The sequence below is a fragment of the Oryctolagus cuniculus genome, chromosome 6, assembly GCF_964237555.1.
Source record: "Oryctolagus cuniculus chromosome 6, mOryCun1.1, whole genome shotgun sequence".
Taxonomy (NCBI): domain Eukaryota; kingdom Metazoa; phylum Chordata; class Mammalia; order Lagomorpha; family Leporidae; genus Oryctolagus; species Oryctolagus cuniculus.
The window spans coordinates 54,833,222-54,856,344 of NC_091437.1; the positions used below are offsets into that span (position 1 = coordinate 54,833,222).

The window sequence follows — 23,123 nt, forward strand, 5'->3', positions numbered from 1 at the left end:
TGTGCCTTCTTTCTTCATCAGATCCTGTCGGCCAGTGGACAGAAATGCAAGCCCATCAGAAGTGACTGTCCCTGCACTCCCATAGTGCAATATATGGTGAATTCAAGGTCAAGTTTGAAGTCACAGTCAGAAGTCTTTGTTTTTTCTCTCAGCTAGATCAAGACTCTTGCCAATTAACTTGAAAAAGTCAACAAGTTAACAACTCCAGGGGGAAAAAAAAAAGATCTCTCATCTCATCTCAAAGATGCTGAAATGGATTTGCCTACAAAACCCCAGGTTTCTTTTATGACCTCGAGAGACCTAGCTTGTCACACTGAGCAGTGTATCATTTCATAGAGGAAAAAAAAAACTTTTACCATGAAAAATGCTACGTTGTATCACAGTTTGACACTATTTAAATATCAAGAGTTGAAGATTCTATTTGGAAAACGGAAGGCAATAAATTGAGTTGCTAATTATTCCAGCTGTGAGTATTTTTGGTACCGCTGCAAATTTTGAAGAGGGCAAAATAGAGGATTTTCCTGTTGTTCATGGCATATGCAAATGTAGTGACAGTCCCCTCTTGAGCTGAAAGGTTCAAGGAAAAGAAACCTTGAAAGCCCATTTTTCATTGAGTCAAAATCAGTTTGAGTCTAGGCTTAGGAAACTGTGATATGAAATAGACTTTTAACTATACTAATTGGGATTATTGATTTCTTGCTTTTTAAATTTAGGCAGTAGCAAATTTTTTTTGTAATTTTTGAAGTTTATTTTGAAAGCAGTCATTCACTTCCCAACCCAAGCATTAATTCCCAACTGGAAGAAGAAAGCGAACACGTTAATAATATCTCTAATCCTATTCGTTGTACTAACGATGAATGAATCCTATTCATTATGTAAGGGGGCTTGGGTCCCTACAATGCTCCAGTTACTATGCTAGTTAGAACTCATTCATTCAGCAAATATTTGAAAGGGCTGAGCACCATCCTAGGTCAAGGAAATTTGGTAAAGAGCAAGATACATGTGACTCCTGCCCTCATGCGATTGACTCAGAACTTCACTGATGCCAGAATTCACTGGTGTCAGTCTTCTTGTTGAGCAAATCACATGAATAAATTCACCCAGTTCCCCCTTACAGGCCCAGAAAGTAGATAAGAGCATTCCCAACCTCCTAGTGCAGTTAAATCAAGATCACACAGGCATTAAGGAGAAGTGACAGGCTCCAGACCCTGGTTGTCTGAGTCCAGAATCCAGATTTCAAACTGCCTCAGTATAAATATCAAATGTTTACCAGGTTATCTCCCAAGAGTTTAGGAGCTTTTGCTTTCTATATTTTGAGTGTAAATACTTGATTATTTTAATAATATGGGCATTTTAGATTGGCAAACAGGAAAAGTCAGAACACTTAAAATGATTTCCTAGTTTTGGAGTGTTTAGCCTAGCAGTTAAGATACCCAGATCCCACATGGAAGTATCTGAATTCATTTCCCAGCTCTGGCTTCTAACTCCAGCTTCCTGCTAACATGGACCCTGGGATGCAATGTGGGTATTCTCAAATAATTGTGTCCCTGCCACATGAGAGATCTGGACTGAGTCCCTGGCTTCATCATGACAGTAGTGGACGTTTGGGAGATGAACCAGTGGATGGAAGGTCATTCTTCTCATATTCATTCTCTTCTCTCTCTCTCTCTCTCTCTCTGTCCCTGTCCCTGAATGGAAATTTTAAAAAAGGAGATTACTTAATTCTTCTGCAATAGCTGAGCAGTACAGTATGCTACATTACCTTTCAACTTCACTGTTTCCTTCTCTCTCTCTCTCTCTCTCTCTCTTTTCTATCTCTCTTCTCTCTCTCTCTCTCTTTCTCTTTCTCTCCATGCCCCACATCTGTGTCCCTGTCTCCGAAGCCTACCTGTCAATTCTTCCCTGGACAGCCACTGTTCCTTCTCGTGTTGCAAGGTATAATGGTGCCAGAGTGCGTGGTGGTTGTTTAACCTCTCTCCAGCACAGTGTTTTATTATAACTCCTGAAAACCTAATTACAGTAACTTTACATGCTACAGTACCCTTTATGTGCTGCCTCTTTATTAAACCTACTCCTTTAGAGACCATAAACCTGACGCTTCGAAGGGCATGGCCAGAACCAGTGGAATGTGATGAAATCTCCAGTTCTCTAAGGCTCACCTGATCGCGCTCACTGAGCACCACGCCCCCACTCCCATTCCGTCTCTATCCTTCCTCTCACTTTTTAGCAACTTTCAGCCACTGCTTGTTTGATATTTAAAATATTAGGGGTATGAGTGAACTATATTTCACTGTTTTCATCTGCTCCTCTGAAGATGGTGCGTTTATCTTACTGAGGAGGTCGGTTTTCTCAGGGGCGCCTCAGTGGACGCCTGCTGTCCCCGAGAACCAGAGCGCGGTCTTTGCACATAGTGTGCAGGGAGAACATTCACGACTTCTGGGTTTCAAGATGACTGTTTGCAGCCACAATCTTCATGTGAGGAGAACAACACGCCACAGCACACCCCGCACCATTCGCCATTCGTTATCCTGGTTAGCTGAATGGTGCACTGTGATAAGATAGCGGGATGCAGAGCGGGAGAGAAAGCAGAAGCCTTGACCTTGGAGCAGAGGCAGCACCATTAATTCGGGCAGTACAGTTTCTGTCTCACCAAAAATCTGCCAGGATTTCCCCCTGTGCATAAAAGCACAGCCTAGAAAATAAGGGAGACCGCCTCTGAGGATCCCACTGGTCAGCTGCAAGATGAACAGTCATACTTGGTGTGAAGGGATGTTATGCATTTGTTTGCTTGCTTCTTTGATAGGGTTTAGGAGTAATGACTAAGTTTCCTTGTAATTTACTAACAAAAAGAAATCTACCACGGGGACCTCAGGTAGTTTAAGGACCCTCAGAGGCCACTTAGGGGAGGCCAGGAATGTGTCTGTTGTCCCAGAGCCACAGCTGTTACAAGCGTTCACTCTGCGTTAGCCACGCCCCTTCTGTAGCATCCGAACAGAGCACAGATTGACCTGGGGGGAGGGGAGGCACTCTTGCTTAGATGCAATGTCTGCTTTTTCTCTCTCTCTGACTTCTTTTAAAGTCACCCCTGGTTGTTTAATCCGAGAAAATGTATGCCCTCGATTTTCCAAGCCAGTTTGTAGCAGAAGCCTGGCTTCCTGAAATTCTGCCTTTAATTTGCTGTCAAGTAAAGTGCATGGGATGGTAGGTCTACACTCTCAGTTTTTATTAAATGGTTGTGTTTTCACATGAGGAAAAGTGATGGCATTTACCCAGAAAGACTGATAGCTGCAGATGAAGCAGCGACCACTGCATCCTGAAGAAATCACTAGGACCCAGGGGACAGTGCTGAGCAGAGGGAGGGACCATCAGCCCCTCAGCCTTTGCTACTCTCACTATGCCCTGCACAATGCTGGGTGCTGGGACTGCCGCACCCCCTCCCACCCCCCCATCCCCATCCCCCCTGACCTCCAAGTGGGTAGGAAGCCAAAGAAGTGCACGTGCTGCTCTTTGATTTTTCTGTGAGACATCAAGGACTGGTTTTCTCTGGTTCTTAGAGTGTTAGCAAGCTCCAAGGACAGCACTTTGGGGGCCCCTCTTTTGCCTTTCCTTTCCGAGGCACAAGTGGCCAGTTCTGAGAGCAATTGAGTTGTGCTTGAAAAATGTCAAGTGTATTTGGAAACTACACATTTTTGCTGATGCCTGGAGTCCTGAGCTGAGCTCCTTCCATGGCCAACTGCTGGGAAGGAGTTCAGTTGGGGCATCACAAATGATTCATCAGAACACACTGAGCTGGCCCCTGAGGGGAAAAGCTGTCTTAATAGCTGGTTGAGGGAGAAACCAGAAGCCTTCCGAGCCTTCTTGGTGCTCTCCGTGACCATCTGGCCTGACCGTTACCTCGGGAGTCTTGCTTTGTTTTGTTTTATTTTCCCGTGGAATGTGACTGTAGTCTTCAAATGCATCAAAACTTGGATGTTTCCAGCTCCTTTTTTTTTTTACAAGACTTTTCAAACATCAGGAAAGTTGGAAGAAGAGCACCATGTATAGTTTCATCAGTTGCTATCATTTTGTTACATTTGCCTTATCTATCTGTATAGAGATTGTTTGCTAGAGATAGACATCTTTTTGCTGAATCATTTGAAAGTAAGTTGTAGACTTCAGGATGTTTTATCCTAGAGATAGCCACATTCAAAACTTGCATTTTTAAAATTTATCTGTTGACAATCTACCATGTTCTTTGCAAGCCAGATACATTTGGAAGGTGCAAAAACAGCAAGGACAGAGTTTCCTAAACAGTAGCAGACTTTAGAATCACCTAGGGCACTTCTTCAGTGATAGGCACCCAGACACTATCCTTGGGTCTGCATGGCACCTGGAAATTTGGACTTTTTCACGGTGCCCCGAGTGATGCTACAGGAGGTGTTTGTGGGACACAGTCCAATGACAGCTTCTTTAGAATCCTGCTTTTGTTGTTTGCTGACTTATATTTCTAAAGATGAGTAACAACCAGGGAAAAATTCTACATGGGAGAAGCAGAGTTCTTCATATCTTCAGTGTTTTTGTTTAATCAATATAAGCACCAAAAATGAGAGAGAACAGAGGAGACAGCTGTCTGAATTGCACTGAGCAGCTCTCGCCACAGACTCCATGAGAGATACAGGCTGTAAGGCTTAATCCGGCCTTGGAAACTATGTGGGGATCTGTCCTTGTGTGCGCAGACCCTTGCCTACAGGCAAACTGGTAAACCTGTTGGGAAAACAGGAGTTGACAGGGCAGATGAAATTTTAATTTTAATTTTAAAACAAAAAATACTCACAGTGCTTTTAGCATTAAGTAGTTTGCAAAGGGTTACAGGCCATTCATTTCACCAAGTTAGGTCTAATACCTACATGCAGGCTTTCTTCCAGTAGTTAGGAGATAGAGCTAGACGACATCTAAGGAGATCCTTGAATATTTTAAACTTTGTAAAACTCCAGTTCTAATGGTGAATTCAGACAATAAGTAATACCCCCAGTAAGTATACAGATAATGAAGAAAAATAATTACAGAGAGAAACAGACAATGAAGGTGTTCAGAGAAGCTGTCTCTGAGACAGTCGGGGCAGAGAGTCACATCATCAAAGGAACAAGCTGTGGTACTTCCAGACAGCAGGGCTAGTGATGCCAAGGCCCTGCGGCAGGAAGTGAGATACGATGAAGGCTAGCAAGAGGACAGAGTTACGGGGGAGTGAGGAAGCATAAATACGGTAGAGCAGATAGCAAACCGTGCAGTGCGGTGGACCCTGAGACACACTCCTGATACTATTCTGAATGTTGCTGGAAGCCATTATTGGTAAACAGGTTGGGGGCGGGGGGGAGCATGACATGGGATATGACATGACTTCCTTTTTAGAAGTACATGTGGAAAATCCTCTGGAGGGTATGTATGATTTTAGGAAGCCAGGAAGCAATCCCATATGTAAGAGAATAATCATATCCTTGTGTTGTTTCTCACAAATGAGTGTGTTAAAAATAACATTAGAGCCGGATTTAACTTCTTAATATTCATCTTGTTGCTCTCATGTTGCCAAAACATTCCTGTATTCAATTTGTGTAATGCGTCCACAAGTGTAACTGATTCAGGCTCTGGTCTTTACACTGTGATGAATATCAATGGCAATATCTGCCACTGTCTCGTGTACAAGGGTTCACATTCTGGTGGGAGTCAGGTGCATTAAGAAAATTATATATACATGGATACACACAGACATAAAACATGTATATATACGTATATATGTGTATGTATATATACGTGTATATATTATATATACATGTTAGTGTATACAGGGTACTTGAGAAAATTGACTTAAAAGTTACTTATTTTGGTACATAAAGAATTGGGTGGGCAGCATTGTGGTACAGGTGGTTAAGCTGCTGTGCCATGTCACAGTGCTGGTTGAAGTCCCAGCTACTGCACTTCCAATCCAGCTTCCTGCTAATGTTCCTGGGAAGGCAGTAGAAGATAGACCTCATCCTTGGGCCCCTGCCACCCATGTGGGAGACCTGGATGGAGTTGCTGGCTCCTGGTGTTGACCTGGCCCAGACTTGGCTATTGTGGCTGCTGGGGACTTGACCAGCAGATGGAAGATCTCTCTCTGTCTCTTCCTCTTTCTTTGTTGCTCTGCCTTTCAAATAAATAAATAAATCTTTTTTTTAAAAAAATGTGAAATCCATAGATTTTTTTTTTCTAGTACATATTTTCACGAACTGTTTGAAGACCTCTCAGATGCATGGCTTTCAAAAATTTTACTATCAAAATAAATTTATTTTTTAATTTCATTTTCCATGAACTTTTTGAGGTTACCTTTCATGTATCTCCAAGGGGGGAAATCGATTTGCAAGTGTACAAAGTGATGGGAGGGTGGTAGAACAGGTTTCACGGATAGGCAATTGGCAGGTGAGTAGGAGTTGCCTAGGTTTTGTTGGATGGGCAAGAACAGGAATAGCCTTTGACATAGTTGTCAGTCACATCAGGCTCATTTGATCTCTGTCAAGGATTAAAGTACTCTCAAGGTTTTATCTGGAAGTAGCCAAGATACAAACATTCGCAGTGACAGTCATCCTGCCTTAGCATCCCACTAGGAAAGACTGCTAACCTCCAGCTGCACGGGCAGTGCGGTGTAGTCAGTCTGGTTGGAGTTTGAGCCCCATGGACACTGCTTGCTAACTCTGAACTTCAGTGTTCCTTTCTGCAAAACTGGAGTACTAATGGTACCTACTTGGTAGGACTGATGTGAGGTGGAGGGGCAAATAAAATAGCATTTCATCTGACTCACTGTGGTGGTCAATAAAGTTGCAGAGATGTGAAAAAAGAAGCAGCTGTGATAACGTGTTGACACCCTAGAATTTTAGTGGAGTAGGACTACAGAGTAGTGAGAGAATGCTATTCACTTGTTAGAGTCTCCCTTGCGTGCCGGCCTTTGAGTTGGGTACTGGCAATGTAAAGATGTGCAAAGCACAATGTAAGTCATTGTTTCTAGCCTGCTGCTGCTGGCTGCTCTAGATTCCACTGAACCTGTGCCTTAATTCTGCTGTGCATGTCCTGGAAGACGAGTCACTGCTTTAAACAAGCTGTCACCAGTCACACTAGAAGTCACATAAATGTGTGTTTAAGAGAGAGAACAATGAGTTACCAGAGAGTTGATGGCCCATGACATGTCGTGGAGTATCCTGACCCCTGAAGAGGACTTTGTCCTCTGCTGTACCATTCCACATGTGTAATCTCTCCATAGCTCTGGCTACCAAGGACAGCTTGTTTAACTGATTGGTAAAGATATTTTCAAAGACAGGTGTTTGGTCCACCAGTTAAGATGTCAGTTAGTACACGCACATCTGATAACGGAATGCCTAGGTTCAGTTCCTGGATCTAACTCCTGACTCCAGTTTCCCCCTAGGAGGCAGCAGTAATGGCTGAAGTTATTGGGTCCCTATCATTCCTGCAGAAGACCTGGATTGAGTTTCTGGCTCTCAGCTTTGGCTGTCACCATTGTAGGCATTAGGGAAGTGAACGAGCAAATGGGAACACCACTCCTTTCTTTGTCTCTTTGTCCCTTAAGGAAGTCAATTTTTTTTTTATTTAATCTCTTGACTATTTTCTTTTTTTTTAACTTTTATTTAATGAATATAAATTTCCAAAGTACGATTTATGGATTACAATGGCTTCCCCCCCATACCGTCCCTCCCACCCACAACCCTCCCCTTTCCCACTCCCTCTCCCCTTCCATTCACATAAAGATTCATTTTCGATTATCTTAATATACAGAAGATCAGCTTAGTGTACATTAAGTAAGGATTTCAACAGTTTGCTCCCACACAGAAACATAAAGTCAAAAATAATAGATGATTTTTTTTAAATGATGATGAAATCAGATCAGACCTATTGTCATGTTTAATCCCAGTGAGAGTCAAGTTGGGAATTGATAATTTCTTTTTTTTTTTTTTTTTTACAGAGGATCAGTTTAGTATGCATTAAGTAAAGATTTCAACAGTTTGCACCCCCATAGAAACACAAAGTGAAATATATTGTTTGAGTACTCGTTATAGCATTAAATCTCAATGCACAGCACATTAAGGACAGAGATCCTACATGAGGAGTAAGTGCACAGTGACTCCTGTTGTTGACTTTACCAATTGACACTCCTGTCTATGGAAGTCAATTTTTAAAAGGTTATTTTCCAAGACATCACCATGACACGTGACTCATAGAGGCAGTCTCAGAACAGGAAAGAGGATTCGGGGGAGGCAAAAATGGCACAAGAGCAAGGGTCAGGAGAAAGTTTAGGGTAATATTGAGGAGCACAGAGGACTGGATTTCAGTCCCTGAACAGTTGCTTGAATTCTCCAAACCTAATTTCTGATCTCTCCCATGGGGATATTATACTACGTAGTGTGCAAATAGTTGTGGCAGAATATTTCAAGTACCTCTCAGTAGTAGGCTATAAATACATGATAACTCACGTCATCATATCGTTAGCATCACTCTGAGGGACAGCAGTTCAGTTTCCACATTTGCTTTGAATGTGGTGCAGGATTGTTGTGGCAGATGAACTCTAGATTCCTATGTGCAAGTATACAGTAATGCGCTTTGTGGTCGTTCTGACCCTGTCCCTTCTCCTTGCAGGCACTTCCTCTTTAAGACGTCCTCGGGAAGCACTCCGCTGTTCAGCAGCTCCTCTCCAGGGTACCCTTTGACCTCAGGAACCGTGTACACGCCGCCACCACGCCTGCTGCCCAGGAATACCTTCTCCAGGAAGGCCTTCAAGCTGAAGAAGCCTTCCAAATACTGCAGCTGGAAATGCGCCGCCCTGTCCGCCATAGCCGCGGCCCTGCTCTTGGCGATCCTGCTGGCCTATTTCATCGGTAAGTCGGGCAGCCTTGACTGCTGTCTCACCTGCCGGTGAGAAGGTGCGGGGGAGGCTGTGCACTTGTGAATGGAGAGCTCCTCCGTGATCCGGCCGTTAGCTTGTTGGCTCCTGAAAGACGTATTCCTGAGTGATAGATAGGAGTATTTTCATGCCCCCCCCCCCCAAGCCCATTTTAATCTGATGTGTTTCTCCTTCATGACTCGAAATGACATTCATCTTAAGTCAAATTAAGCCTCCTTTCTTGGAGCTGAGCTGAGAACTGTCATTCTTACAGACATAGCCCTCACTCCCCATGTAGTCTCTGGTCTTCATCATTGAACTTTAACCAGGTTTCTGTTCTGAAATGCTTGCAACATTGGCTCATCTCACGCAAAACCTAAACAGACAAATAGTGGTCAGCGTGCAGGAGAGCAGCTGGGTTCAAAAGAAAGCCTGGGTAGGTAGTTTATTTTCAGAGCTGTGAAACAGAAACAGGATAGAGGGGCGGAGCATCCTACCAGGTCTTTGAATAGCATCAGTTCTCCCAGGTGCCATTGTTGGCCCGCATGCTTTCCTTTGCCTCTCTGCCATTCAGCTCTCAACTCTCATCTTCCCATCTGCATCAGGTCCTCCTCCCACAGCAGCTGTGCTCCTGGTAACTTAGTGTGGGACCCACAAAAGCAGGTGGGTCAAGTTGGTGGGCTGCCTTTATTCTCATGCCACAAATGTTGGTTTGCATCCATGGGGTGGCTACATGCTGATGGTAAGCAGCAGATGCTGAGAGTTGCAGGGCAAGAAGCCACGTGCATACAGCAACCTGGGCTGGACACAAAGCCTGCTCGCAGCTCCTGCTTCCACCCAGGAGCCCTTGTGCAGCAGCTTTGTCAACTGAGCTTGCAGCGGGCAGATCTCCTGGCTCAGGCTGAGGACATGGTGATGTTTGTGAAAGTGTATTTGAAAAACACTTGATAGTTTTGGCTTGGTTTCAGGGCAGCTATGACAGAGCACCCACATTTGGCTGTGGCAAGTGGCAAAGCAAACCTATAAAACAGTAGCTAAAAGAGGCCAACTCCAAAACAGGTCCCAACATGTAGGCTAAAACTCTTCCCATTAAAAAAAAAAAAAAAAGGAAGGACAGTCCTAACTGTGCTGGCCTTGCCTTTCCCCCCAACATCAGCTATTCGTTCTCACTCAGCAGTGAGGGGCCTGTATAATTCCTTCATCCCCAGACAGCCAGCATGATGCTGGCCAGAGAAGAAACTGGTTCCACCTAAGCTTCTCTGATAGCAGAGGAGTGTGACTGTGCACCCCAGAGATCTGGGGCCCTGCCCAAGGCAGATGAATAGAAGCCAAAAATTGACATAAATTTTCCACTCTTTCCCATTGCATAGCTATGCTTATCTTCATAGGGAAAAATACATGTTTCTACTCCTTGCCGATTGCACTTCTCAGGAATGCTCTCCAAAACTGAGAAAACTAGCTGTCTCCAGGGACAGTTTCTTTGTTTATCTGGGGCTTTGCAAAACCCTCTGCTTTCCATGGGGACTGAGGCAGGACACCCAAGCACCCCTAATGTGTGGTCATTGTTACTTCCCGCTTACCTCTGGCTGGAAAATGGAATGATGGATTGACTTGAGGGAAGGACCAGGGCATCTGCCTGCCCCTCATCGACTTCAGCAGAATCGGGGTGTTGTCTGCAAGCAGTTTTGTGTACTTCCCCAGGTAGCTGTTCAGAGGCTCTGTGCAAGAAACTTGAATGTGCCTTCAGGGTCTTTGCACCATTTGGCTTTGTGTCAGAAACTTCAGAGAGGGTCCATGTGCTCACTTCTCAGGCTTAATGTTCTGCTAGGCCAGTGGGCACCATGGGGAGGCCAGATATAGGAATTGAGGCAGTGCCTGCCTCTGCCAATAGAGTCCCCAGTGTGCCTCCTACTCCACTTGCAGGAGAGAGATAGATGGCTACTGCCTGATTTATTGAGCCTGATAGTTAAAATATAATAGCTTTCTGTAAGGGCGATCATATAAATGGGAAATCGTATAGTGAGAGTTTAATGTTTTAATCGGGTGTGTAACTTGTAAATGATGGATTAGGAAACATATTTATCCTCAGTCTGGAGGCTACTGGAAGCTGGACCTGAGCATCTTAGGATGGTTTATTAGTTTATAATCCATCATTTCCTATTATGTGTGCATTGGGTAAGATTATGCTTTGACTCTAGAGTATTGGAAAGTAGTTTATGACTGAAAATGAGTGATATCACAGGCCGATTTAGCCAGCGTTGATGGCGGTGGGCATGGAGCTACTGGGCTGCCCTCCACCACTGTCCAGGGAAGACCCTAAGTCTGCATTTGCTGTGAGGAGTCAGGATCCCAAGTGCTGGTATTGACCCCAGCGATCCCTTTCTCCCTGGCCTTGACACAGGTGTCTGCCTTGGGGGTCGTAGTTTCCTAAGGACAACGTGAGGACATGATGCTTATTTATACACACAAACTCTGAAGTGCGGTGAGGGTTAATTAATGTGTGCAAATCACTTTGAAGACAAAAAGTGGTATATTATTAATTACCAAGCTGCAGGGGCATAAAGAATGCATTGCAAACATGGAGGAAAGTGCTGATGGGAGCAACCAATGACCCTCCCCCTGCCAAAAAAAAAAAAAAACAGATCAGGGAAGAACAGGAGGGCAATGTAAAAGCAAGGCCCTCCTGGACCTGAGTCCGTTCTGGTTTGCACATGACTCTGCATTTGGCTAAAGCCGTGACAGGTCCTGAAATTGAAACATTAGCTCCAAAGGTTATGGACAGGCAGTGAGTCCAGGCCTGGTAGGCTCTGTGACAAACAGGTCGAATTATCTTCCTCGCATGTTCAAACCCGTACAGAGAAGACTTGCCCAGAAATGAGCAGTTTGGAATAGCTCAGCCCCTGACAAGTTCTCCCAGAGACCCAGGCATGTGGGTGGGTGTGATCACAGAGTGCCAGCCCTTGTGCAAACTGGAAGACTTGGGGCTCTGCTCACTCAGGGAAGATCCCCCAGCTCCTGCTCACACTAGCAGGGTGAGAGAACTTTCATGATATGCTCTTCTATCGTCAGATTCTGCTTCTGCCAAATTCTCCCAGTGAACAAAATCTCCTGGAGTCACTCTGCAAAGCAGCGAGGACCTCCAGGGGCCACGCTGTGCCTTGCTCAGGCTCTGGCCCAAGCAGCTCCTAGGAGGCCTGGTTTTAGAGAGTTTGGCCAGGAATCACAGGAGAGCTTCTGTCTCAGGAGTTGTTCTGTCTTCTTTGGGCAGCTCAAAGGCCTTCATGACCTGCAGCACCAGAAGTCCCTCTGTATCCCTAAGTTTCTGGATCACGTAATCAACCTCAAGTCTCCTACATGTCTCACATTGTACTCCAAGCATTCTGTGTCTTGCTCTCATAGTATTTATAGCAATACCTGGTTAGAACCCTCTACCTGCTTGGAACTGGAAACAGAAATGTTTCCAGCACTTTTACGTAATTACTTGATTTGAATCATATTCCCAGTGGCCAGTGTGTGCTGCAGTAGAAAGTAAAATTGCCAGATATGATCATGTGACAGGTGTTGATACTGAGGCCCAGAGGTTCTGAACTTACCAGGCCTGCCAGTGACAGCGCCAAGACGAGGCCTCTGGTCCCCTGGTGCCCACTCTGTTTTTTCCCTTGAACCCTCTCTGTGTTTAGTGAAATAAGCCAGTCCCCAAAAGACTAGTATCATATGTTTTCCCTAATTTGTGGTAACTAATATACAGAGTACAAAACAAATTAATATATATGAGCGAAACTGACATTTTGAGATTTGATCATTGTTTACAGGCCTTGTCTATACTCTTGAGGAACAGTAGTTGGAGGGTTGAGCTGGTGATTATAAATTAAACTGAAAGTATGTCAATGTAAAAATTAAAAGAAAAAAATTAGAAAGGAAGGAGGAGGGAAGGCAGGGTAGAGCATGATTATGAGCTTGCATTTGTATATGTGAAATACATGGAATTTTTTCACTTTATACAAATAAAAGAAATTTTTAAAAAAAGGATTGAAGTTACTCAATTTCTCAAATACAAGAGGGCTTCAAAAAGTTCATGGAAAATGGAATTAAAAGCTAAGATTATTTTTATGCAAAAAATGTTTAACTCCCATGTATACAAAAAAAAATTTTCAAAAAGCTCATGGAAAATCCATATTATAAAAAAAAACTACAAATGAATTTAAAATATTTTGCCCAATAAAAACTTACCTTTTGATTCCGTTTTCTACTAACTGTTTAAAATCCTCACGTTAAGTAACCTAAGTGAGTCCTTTGGTAACATTAACTCACCATATCTAGTTTTGCCTTCCTTAGCAAGCAAGAGTCATTGTTTCCTTGCCCTCTGGAACCCATTACCGCCGTGGTGGATGGAAAGGATGCTTTGTCCTGCAGCTCCTGATCTGTCTTTCATGTCTCTGCTTCCCCCAAATACCTTCTGTTACAGAGGTCAGAAGAAGTTGTAAGCAAAAGCCAGGTAGTAAAATTTTTTCTCTCTGCAGGACACACAGGCTCTGCCAGAACTTCTCAGCGTGTAGCAGTAGACAGTGCATAGCAAACAAACATGTCCATGGGCTCATCAAGCTCCAGTTAGGGACTCTGAATCCGAACATCATGTAATTTTTCTCTTTAGAGTTTCATTTGTTTATCTCTTTGAGAACTATTTTCCTGTACTATAAAAATAGTCTTTGTGTGATTTGCTTTCCTTTTTTTTTTATTTTAAAGATTTAATTATTTATTTGAAAGAGTTCACAGAGAGGAGAGGCAAAGAGAGAGAGAGAGAGGTCTTCCATTCGCTGGTGCGCTCCCCAATTGGCTTCAACCGCCAGAGCTGTGCCGATTCCGAAGCCAGGAGCCAGGAGCTTCTTCTGGGTCTCCCACGTGGGTGCAGGGGCCAAAGTACTTGGGCCGTCTTTACTGCTTTCCCAGGCCATAGCAGAGAGCTGGATTGGAAGTGGAGCAGCCAGGACTCATACTGGTGCCCATATGGGATGCCGGCACTGCAGGTGGTGGCCTTTCCCGCTATGCCACAGTGCCGGCCCCTGTGTGTTTTGTTTTAAACCATTTAAAATGTGAAACCATTCCTTGGGTAGCATGCAGGCAAAGACAGGAAACCAAGTGGATTTGGCCTCAGATGATAGTTGTCAACCCCTCCATTGTTTTATTTCCCCTCATTTCCTAAAAACACCTTCTCAGTGTCTCCACCTTTATGAAAATGTGCTCCCTAACTGGCCAAGAGTCCAACCATATGCCCACTGGACGTTTTCTGATGTTGTGATTTAATTTGGGATGAACAGCACCATCCAAAAAAAATAGAGCAGGCATGTTCCTCTCTGACTAGTAAGAAACAATCTGTGGGATGGAAACAATTTGTTTGTCATGGTATGGATTTTAACTAGACCACTTCACATGGCGTTCCAGCCCGCAGAGGAAATGGTCTAGCCATCTTGCCCTGTACTCACATGTCCTGCATTTTCAGTTACCCCACTGCCTCTGCAAAATCATTGCCTGTTTTTGAAAGTTACTCAGCGCTTGATGCATTCTTTGTTGAGGTTTTCTAACAAGTTTTGACAAGGCTGGGTCATCAAATGATATCATTGCTTTCTCTGTCCTAGACCAACATTGGAATAGGTCAGGTTTCCATAAATGGTGTAAAGGTTTTTACAGGGCCACCCCACGCCAGGGGAGAAAGATGCTTCTGACGTGTGACTTTGCTGTCTAAAACCACATAATCCTTGAAGTTCTAAGATGAGAGTGACTATGACGCTGCAGTATGAGACAGGACTGAGACCGTCACCCTGAGTTACAACGCACAACTTTGTCACGTGGTTGAGAGAAAGATAAGCGCATTTATGTCATCCTAAATTAGTTTTTAGCTCTTCACATCTCTGCCAAACTCAAATACACATATATATATTAGAAAGTCACCTTGTCTTTTTTCAGTACAGTAATTCCTGCCAAATGTGAAACACTCTGTTTTAAGTAAGCTGCTCATCGCTCTGTCTTCTGCCACTCCGACTTTGATCTGCGAAGAACGCGGGCCATCAACATGTCAGGATGTTAAAAGTGTGGTAATTTGGGGTGCTTTCAGTTTCTTTTGAAAACAATGAGAGATTATTTTCTATGGAAACTAAAAGCCTACCATATGTTTAAAGTTGCTACTCTTGAAAATTGATATGTTGAGACTCCTGATGAAGCCTGCGTTCTCGGCTGCTATTTTGTGTATTGTCATCTTGCCGTACAGAGCAGGTTTAGGGAAAACATAAAGAAAATGACAGAAGATGGCGAGAATAGTACACTCCCCTGGCATCCTTTGCAAGGGCGCTGTCTAGAAATGTGTTGTCCCTTGCATTCAAACTCACTGCTCTTGGAGTACTCGGAGAGGTGGGTACACCTTGCCTTCCTGTATGAGCTCCAGTTGTGTATTTACCTCCCGTTACCTAATGGGCGAAATGCTAATGATTAAATCTGAACAGTCCGGCCAATAACATTTCCAACTAACTCCCCAGCCCCAAATGGTCCAGCAGAAACAAACTGCTGACCACAAATGCATCAGGGCACCCAGGTGTGCTGCCTGTTCCAGTGTTTGTAGCAGACAGTTTATCTGATGGATATGCTAATGTGCTCTTAACCTGATAAAAAAAAAAAAAGTCCCGTCAGTGCTCATGCACTGGTAGGTCTTTGACAGCGCCATCTCATAACTGCACCTGATTTCAGAGGGCCTGTCAATTTACAGAAGGTAAATTAAGTCATCCATTAGCTAGATCTCCATCACCCAGCAGCCACGTGGCAACAAGCGTACCTGTGGGTACATGAACGTTGGGAACAGATGAGTTCCTCTGCTTTAGTAAAAAATATGCCCTCTTTGCACACCTCCCGGTGTGACTTGGGATTATGTGAAATGCTTCTGTAGGGTTATGCATTTGATTTCCCCTCCCAAACCCCTGTCAGAAGTCAAGAAAACCAGCAACGCTGGCCTCTGCCACCCTCATGGGCAGACAGTGGGCATGACAATGAAGAGGCAGCTTTTGGTCTAAACTTAGTAGAGCATCTTCATAGATAACCAGAGAAGAGTGAGTCACAGTTGTAATCCCACATACCCCCAAGATTACAAGATACCAGAGCTGTCTTCTAGCCCGGGGACCTTGCACCTTCAGTGTGTGTTGGGTACTTGGATGTGGCGTGTTCACCACCGCTGTCCCTGGAATCCCCAGGCAAGCCTCTGTCTTCGATTTCCTCCCTGTTACACTTGTTAAAATTCTTTTTCTAGCAGTCATGGGTCAGGAGCTGTGAATAGTTATCTTCTCCATGTACCCTATTTATTTGAGGGGACCCCGAAGTGTGGACGCTATTTCTCCAAACCTTTTTGTTTCCACAGGAAGCTTTGTACTTTCCCACTTCTAAGTCTTTGTTTTGTTCACTTGTGCTTGTTTGTGATTTAGGATTTGAGCTCAGCATTTCATATACTGTAAGTAAGTGTTCTGCGTTATCTAACACAGCTACAGAGACTCTTGCTTTGCCTTGGCAATCAGCTTGATGTAATCAAAAGCACTTTTATGAGCTTAGATACCAGAGACCTGTATTCTAATTCTGACCTAAATTCATACCTAAAAGGCATGTGATTCTGGGCTATTCATTTAATCTCTTTGCACCTTTATTTCTTAATCTAAAAATAAGAAATAATTCCTACTTTGTGAGTATGCTTGAAGCCTTCATTGAAATGATAGGTATGGCTTTGCCTGAAAGCCATCACGCCATCCACTATGAGAAGTGCCATTATTGAATGCATCCCTATGGGGGAAAGAATTTCATCAATTAGATCATGGCATGAGTTCATGGCAGTTACCATTTTTATTTTGTGTATTTGGAGAGGGGACGTAGACTACCTGGACTGATGTAGAAACCTTGTAAATAGACAGCACCACAGTCACAAATGCCTTCTAAGACACCGTCAGTTATGAAGTGGAGTCTGCTTTCAGATATGTGAAAACATTAAAAAAAAAAGGGGGGGGAGGGGGTCAGCGCCATGGCGCAGTAGGTTGATCCTCTACCTGCAGTGCCGGCATCCCATATGGGAGCCAGTTCTAGTCCCAGCTGCCCCTCTTCCAATCCAGTTCTCTGCAATGGCCAGGGAAAGCAGTGGAGGATGGCCCAAGTGCTTAGGCCCGTGCACCTGCATGGGAGACTGGGAAGAAGCACCTGGCTCTTGGCTTCGGATCGGCACAGCTCCAGCCATTGCGGCCATCTGGGGAGTGAACCAACGGAAGGAAGAGCTTTCTCTCTGTCTCTCCCTCTCACTGTCTGTAACTCTACCTCTAAAATAAATAAATAAAAATCTTTAAAAAAATGAATATTAAGATCAGCAGGCCGGCGCCGTGGCTCAATAGGCTAATCCTCCACCTTGCGGCGCCGGCACACCGGGTTCTAGTCCCGGTCGGGGCGCCGGATTCTGTCCCGATTGCCCCTCTTCCAGGCCAGCTCTCTGCTATGGCCAGGGAGTGCAGTGGAGGATGGCCCAGGTGCTTGGGCCCTGCACCCCATGGGAGACCAGGAAAAGCACCTGGATCCTGGCTCCTGCCATCGGATCAGCGCGGTGCGCCGGCTGCAGCGGCGGCCATTGGAGGGTAAACCAACGGCAAAGGAAGACCTTTCTCTCTCTCTCTCTCTCTCTCACTGTCCACTCTGCCTGTCAAAAAAAAAAAAAAAAGATCAGCAGAACATCTTGGTACCTGGTACACAACAAAAGCTCAACTGAATGGAGTTATTGTGATTATTATATTAGCTAGCACACCCTGGGCTAAAACCACTGAGAAGAGCAATGGACCAGGTTCTTGGGCCTTTTATTCCCAGAATAGTGAGTAGCATTGCCTAGCATTCAATAGGCAGTCAATAAACATCAGTTGACTTAATGAATGTGGTTAGGTCAGATCTGGATTGGGCCATTTATGGAAGTTATTTTGCAAGTATTCAGAATCCCCATTCCCCAGTTCCACTTGTTCCCCCACGTAAAGGGAAGTGCCTGTTTCCTGATGTTGTGATTGCCTGCACTCCTGAATTGCATTTCCGAGTTAGCGTGCATTTAGGCAGAGGAACAGTGAGGGGGGGCTGTGTAAGCAGCACGCTGAAGCCCTCCAGCAGGAATCTGCGATTCCCTGAAATCGAGAGAACTGGCTGAGTGCAACGGGGAAGTGTGTGTGTCTGGCAGACGGCCACCACTTGGCACTCACATTACAAACGTGTAGCAGAATTTAGTTGGAGTTCAAGGTGAAGAAGCAAATAATGGCATAAATCTGCAAGTCTGTTGGCTGTTTCTCTGTAAATGAGGATGTGCTGAGAAATGAAAGCAGTCACTACCAGGCACCAAGTAGAGAAGAAGACTATTCTGTGGTGAATTAGGTCTGTGTACACGAACCACACAGAGTATTTTGCGTTCTGAAAAGCTCTGCTTAGCTGTATAGCCTCATACAACAGAAGCTTGACCCGAAATAAACTTCTAAAACCTACGTGTTTCTATTAAGGTCGACTTAAACTAGACTTCTGTGTGTTCTCCACTGAAATTCCTTTATAGAAAATTCATACGTTGATTGTTCAGAATAGACAAACAGAATTTTTGCCTGAGCCCTTTTCTGATCAAACAAATCTTTATTAAATTGATGTCTTATAATAATATTCTCTGTGTTAGGAGACAAAATAGTCCATCAACTGTAGTAACAGATTTAATAGCACATTTAAAAAAAGAAGATAATGCATTGCCTGTTCCGCTAATTTCATTTTGTGTGTGTGTTATCAACCTTCTGGCCTGAAATAAATAAGTAAATATTAGAATGTGTCAAAAATGGTAATGTAATTGAGCTACGTATTGGAAAGAAAAGAGCTTTGCTGAACAAAAGTATCTTATCTCCTTGGAAAAAGAAAATTTTAAGATGCATCATGTGTATCTTCTTTGAGAGGCGTGATTTTTTCCAAAAACCAGAGCTATGAATGAGGAGGGAAGAGGAGCTGAACCTCCAGTCTTGGCCTTTCTTTCATCAGGACGCTCTTCACAGGCCCAGCCCTTGGCATGGGTTTTCAGTTGAGTTAGGTCATTTGTGGGAAGATTTGTACAGACGTGTCCGGCACTCCCCTGGAGACTCTGATCTTCATAAAAGAAGCCTATATTACCTTGCTTTTGCCATTGTGGTCATGATGCAAGTCTTTCCATTTGCTTACTTCTCTTACACTGTGAGCATTTTAAAGTCATATTAATGAAGTTTAGAGTGGAACTGCTTATGTTCCGCAGGGAAAGGTAAGTAGCAGTATTTCAAGTGCGCTCTCTTCTTGAGGCTGTGATAAACGAGATGACGTCTTTCATGGAAGTTCAGCATACCTTTGAATTAGGTGAATTTTCAAAAATGGTTTTAAGGCTACTTTATGCTCCAAATTTTAAAAACATAGATTTCTAGAGCATTAGCTAAATTTAGAGAATGTGTGTTTAAAGTTTCCTTTAATAAGATTTATAGACTTCCTGAATCTTGATTGAGTTATTGGTTAAAGGATTTTTCCCCCTTAAAAATATTCTTATACTTTGTAAATTAGTTTAATGTATCATTAATGATATGTTAATTAAAATTGCACTAAGCTTATATATATAGGCATACTATATATATATATACATATATATATAAATTTTGTGCTTTTTCCAGTGGGCAAGAAATTTCATTTTGGCAGGTGATTGGCCAGTTACGTAGTATGCCAGAATGTAAGATATTACTTACAATTTTTTCCAGAACTGGGATTCTAATAAGCCACCCCATAAAAGTAGTACAGTTAGTGGAAGAGTTTAGAAAGCCTGGGGTGAGTTAGGTTTTGCATAAACAATAGGAACCATGATGCTGATCAGGCACACGTTATAGTGACATGAGGTGTCCAAGTTTCATTTCCCCAGGCCCATCAAGGAGCAGAAGCTTTTATACTGAAAAGCGTTCTGTTAACTCCTCTGTCTGAATCATGGTCTGTCACTCTCCATTCTCTAGAAATGTGGGGTGGTCTAACCATTGTACGGTAAAAAAATAGAGAGCATTTGTGTCTATCTTTGAACTTTCTGGTTTTTGTTTTTCAAGTAAAGACAATATCTCCTCCAAAATTTACTTTAAAAACTCAAATTTCTAAGGAGGACAATGTGGGGGAAAACTGGCCTGCAGTTGGCTTACACTTCTTGGGACCACATCTGTGAGATCAGGAGCCAAAGAAAGGAAATAAAACAAAAAATATCTTGAAAATAAGATACGAAGTTAGAAAAAGCATAAGAAGACCCTGTGATTAGAATAATTAGAAATATCAGCTAGCAGTATGAACTATGAAATGCCATACGTCAAGTAGGATAAAATATGAAACAATTAAAGACACAAGTTGGGGGGCTGGGGTGGTGAGACCCTTCCTTGGAGATCACACATAATCCTGCATGATTTCTCAAACCAATAAGTCTGCCCAAGGTAATGAGATGAGGGGCAGTGGCAGAGAATTGCTTGGAGGTGCTGCTTCACCATCTCATCTTATATCATTAAACTTTTCATTCCCTCATGAACTACTTAGATAAACAACAGTGGACAGCTCCACATTTATCCAAATAAACCAGAAAGCTACCACGATAAAGGAAATTTAGTTTATAGACACAGCAGGCTCTTGCCTAATAGATGAGCGTAATGTGTCTAATGTAGAACATCAATCTATATTTCAAATATAGTATGAAGGGGGCCCTCTAAAAATCATTCATTCTACAAAATCGTTTTGCACGAAGGGTGGTTTGTCTTCTATTGTTTCTAATTGCTATCATGTAATTCAGCTTGCTGAAAATGATGTAAGAGAGGGAAAGAGTGAATGGGTGGTTGGTTCCTAGGGGAACTGAAAAGTTGATGGTTCCATACCACCTGTATCTTCACAGGTGTTGTTATTGGAATAACCCTGGAAGCCTGAGAGCAAGTATTTGTTTTTTCAGTCAAGTGAGGGTATTCTTGAAAGCCTTCTTCATTTCAATCCTGATCAAAAATCTGTGTGAAGAAAGAGTAATTTCCTATCAGATCTTCCCCTGCCTTATTTTGCTGATTTTCATGGTATAAAGGAGAGAGTTGAGGTTGTCCTGCATCCTTAACTCCTGATCATGTACAGCAAATTTATGGTGTTCCAGAATTTAGGGAAACCTCTTAACCCCACATGGGGCGTGGATGTGCCCAGACTGGCCCACAACTCATTCCTCACCCATGTCATGGCTAATGGTGGTGAGGCCAAGAGGATAGGGCAGTGAAAGAGGAGGGCTGTGTGCAAATGATGCAAATACACGCGCACACACACACACACACACACTACCTACATAGACCTTGCCTCAGACGTTTTGTTCCGAACCATTTTTTCATATGTGCATGTTTTCATGAAATGTTTTTTATTTATTTTTTTTTTTGACAGGCAGAGTGGGCAGTGAGAGAGAGAAACAGAGAGAAAGGTCTTCCTTTGCCGTTGGTTCACCCTCCAATGGCCGCCGCGACTGGCGCGCTGCGGCCAGCGCACCGCGCTGATCTGAAGCCAGGAGCCAGGTGCTTCTCCTGGTCTCCCATGGGGTGCAGGGCCCAAGCACTTGGGCCATCCTCCATTGCACTCCCTGGCCAAAGCAGAGAGCTGGCCTGGAAGAGGGGCAACCGGGACAGAATCCGGCGCCCCGACCGGGACTAGAACCCGGTGTGCCGGCGCCGCAAGGCGGAGGATTAGCCTAGTGAGCCGCGGCACCGGCTCATGAAATGTTTTGCAGGTGAATTTGGCTTGGCCTTCAGGAAAGCAACTTCCAGCCCTTCTTCCTATGGTTTAGCCTTTTGCCGTGTGTGTTTGCATTTGCAAAGAGATGAATACCACTGTTTCTTTTTCCTCCTCTCTCCCCTACCAATATGTTCCACCTTTAAATGTCCTTGGGCCAAGTCCAGATTTATCCTGCTCTGTCAAGCTTAATTTTTTAAAAGTAATATACATAATATGAAACGACAATAGAGTTAATTTCATTTTAGGCTTTTTAAAAATTTACTGGTCTGCCGATCGGCAGCTTTTTCCAGACTCTCACCGCCCTTGCACAAACCCCCACCTCTGCCCTTGGTTCTTTCCTTGGAAGGTCATTGAGGTGAAGGTGCTGCCTGAGGTCTCATGGTCTTGGCCCTGTCTGGGAGGAAATGTCTCTATTTCTTTTGTGAGGATGTGAATGCTGATTGCATGGTGTTTTATTCTTCTCTTCAAAACTGACAGGAATTAAGCCTTTTGGAAAGGTCAGTTGACCCAGCGGTGATATCCGTATTGTAGTGAAATACCGACGGCTTGTTTTAATGTCAGAGGCAAATAGGAGAGTGAATCGGATGGAAAGATCTGTGGCTGCATTGATCATGAAGAAAGAGAAAGAATGGTCTGTTGTGTTTGTATGACTAAGTGGTTTATTAAACGAGCTGTGTACCCCACCCAGGGAGAATGCTGTCAAAACATGAAAAATAGTAATAATAATACAGAGATCACAGGAAAGCCAAGTCAGAACTCTCTCATAATTGCATGTCTGAGTACCCTTGCTAATTTTATCCACGCCCTTGAAATTCTTTCTTCATCACACACTATTGCTGTCTCACCCCTACCCAAAATTTTCACTGTGCCTCTGTCTCTCATAGTACCATAAAGCAAGACAGCAGAACCCAGAATCCGGCTTATGGAGAAGAAACACACTTTGGACTGACCTGGCTCCTGGCTTATGGTCACATCCTTCACTGATCTGTTACTAGCGTGGGTTTGCAACAGGCATTTTTGTTGGAGGGGCTGGTTTGGTCTCACTGATGGTGGAAATGTAGACACACTCCCAATGTGGAAGTAACTAGGTGTGAATTTTAGAAACATAGAAGTCTTTGTTTTATAAATAATGCAGTTAAATTTTGGCTAATTTTTCCTACATGTAATAGGCCGAGTGGAGTACTGATTCTAATGGCAGAGAATTTTCTTTGTGCAGAAGGAAAAAATAAGTACCACAAGGAAAAAGCAAGCTTACACAAGATGGGAAAAGTGTGAGAAAATTTTTCTTTGTCTATACAAGGGGTCTTCAAAAAGTTTATAGCAGAAAATAGAATTAAAACATAAATTTATTTTGGTGCAAGAAAACTTGAAATCCATTCATAGTCTTGTCTTTTGTTAAAAAAAATATTTATTTATTTATTTG

At 43.5% G+C, this 23,123-nt stretch overlaps 1 protein-coding gene across 22 annotated transcripts in view; it reads left to right on the forward strand.

Annotated features, from left to right (window-relative positions):
• The window catches only part of TENM2 (teneurin transmembrane protein 2), a 1,294,348-nt gene that overhangs the window by 1,029,372 nt on the left and 241,853 nt on the right, over positions 1 to 23,123 (forward strand). For all 22 annotated transcript variants that reach the window (XM_051844425.2, XM_051844426.2, XM_051844423.2 and 19 more), the window contains one exon: positions 8,656 to 8,894. In XM_051844425.2, the coding sequence (XP_051700385.1) occupies positions 8,656 to 8,894 (239 nt within the window). The remainder of the gene's footprint in view (positions 1 to 8,655; positions 8,895 to 23,123) is intronic.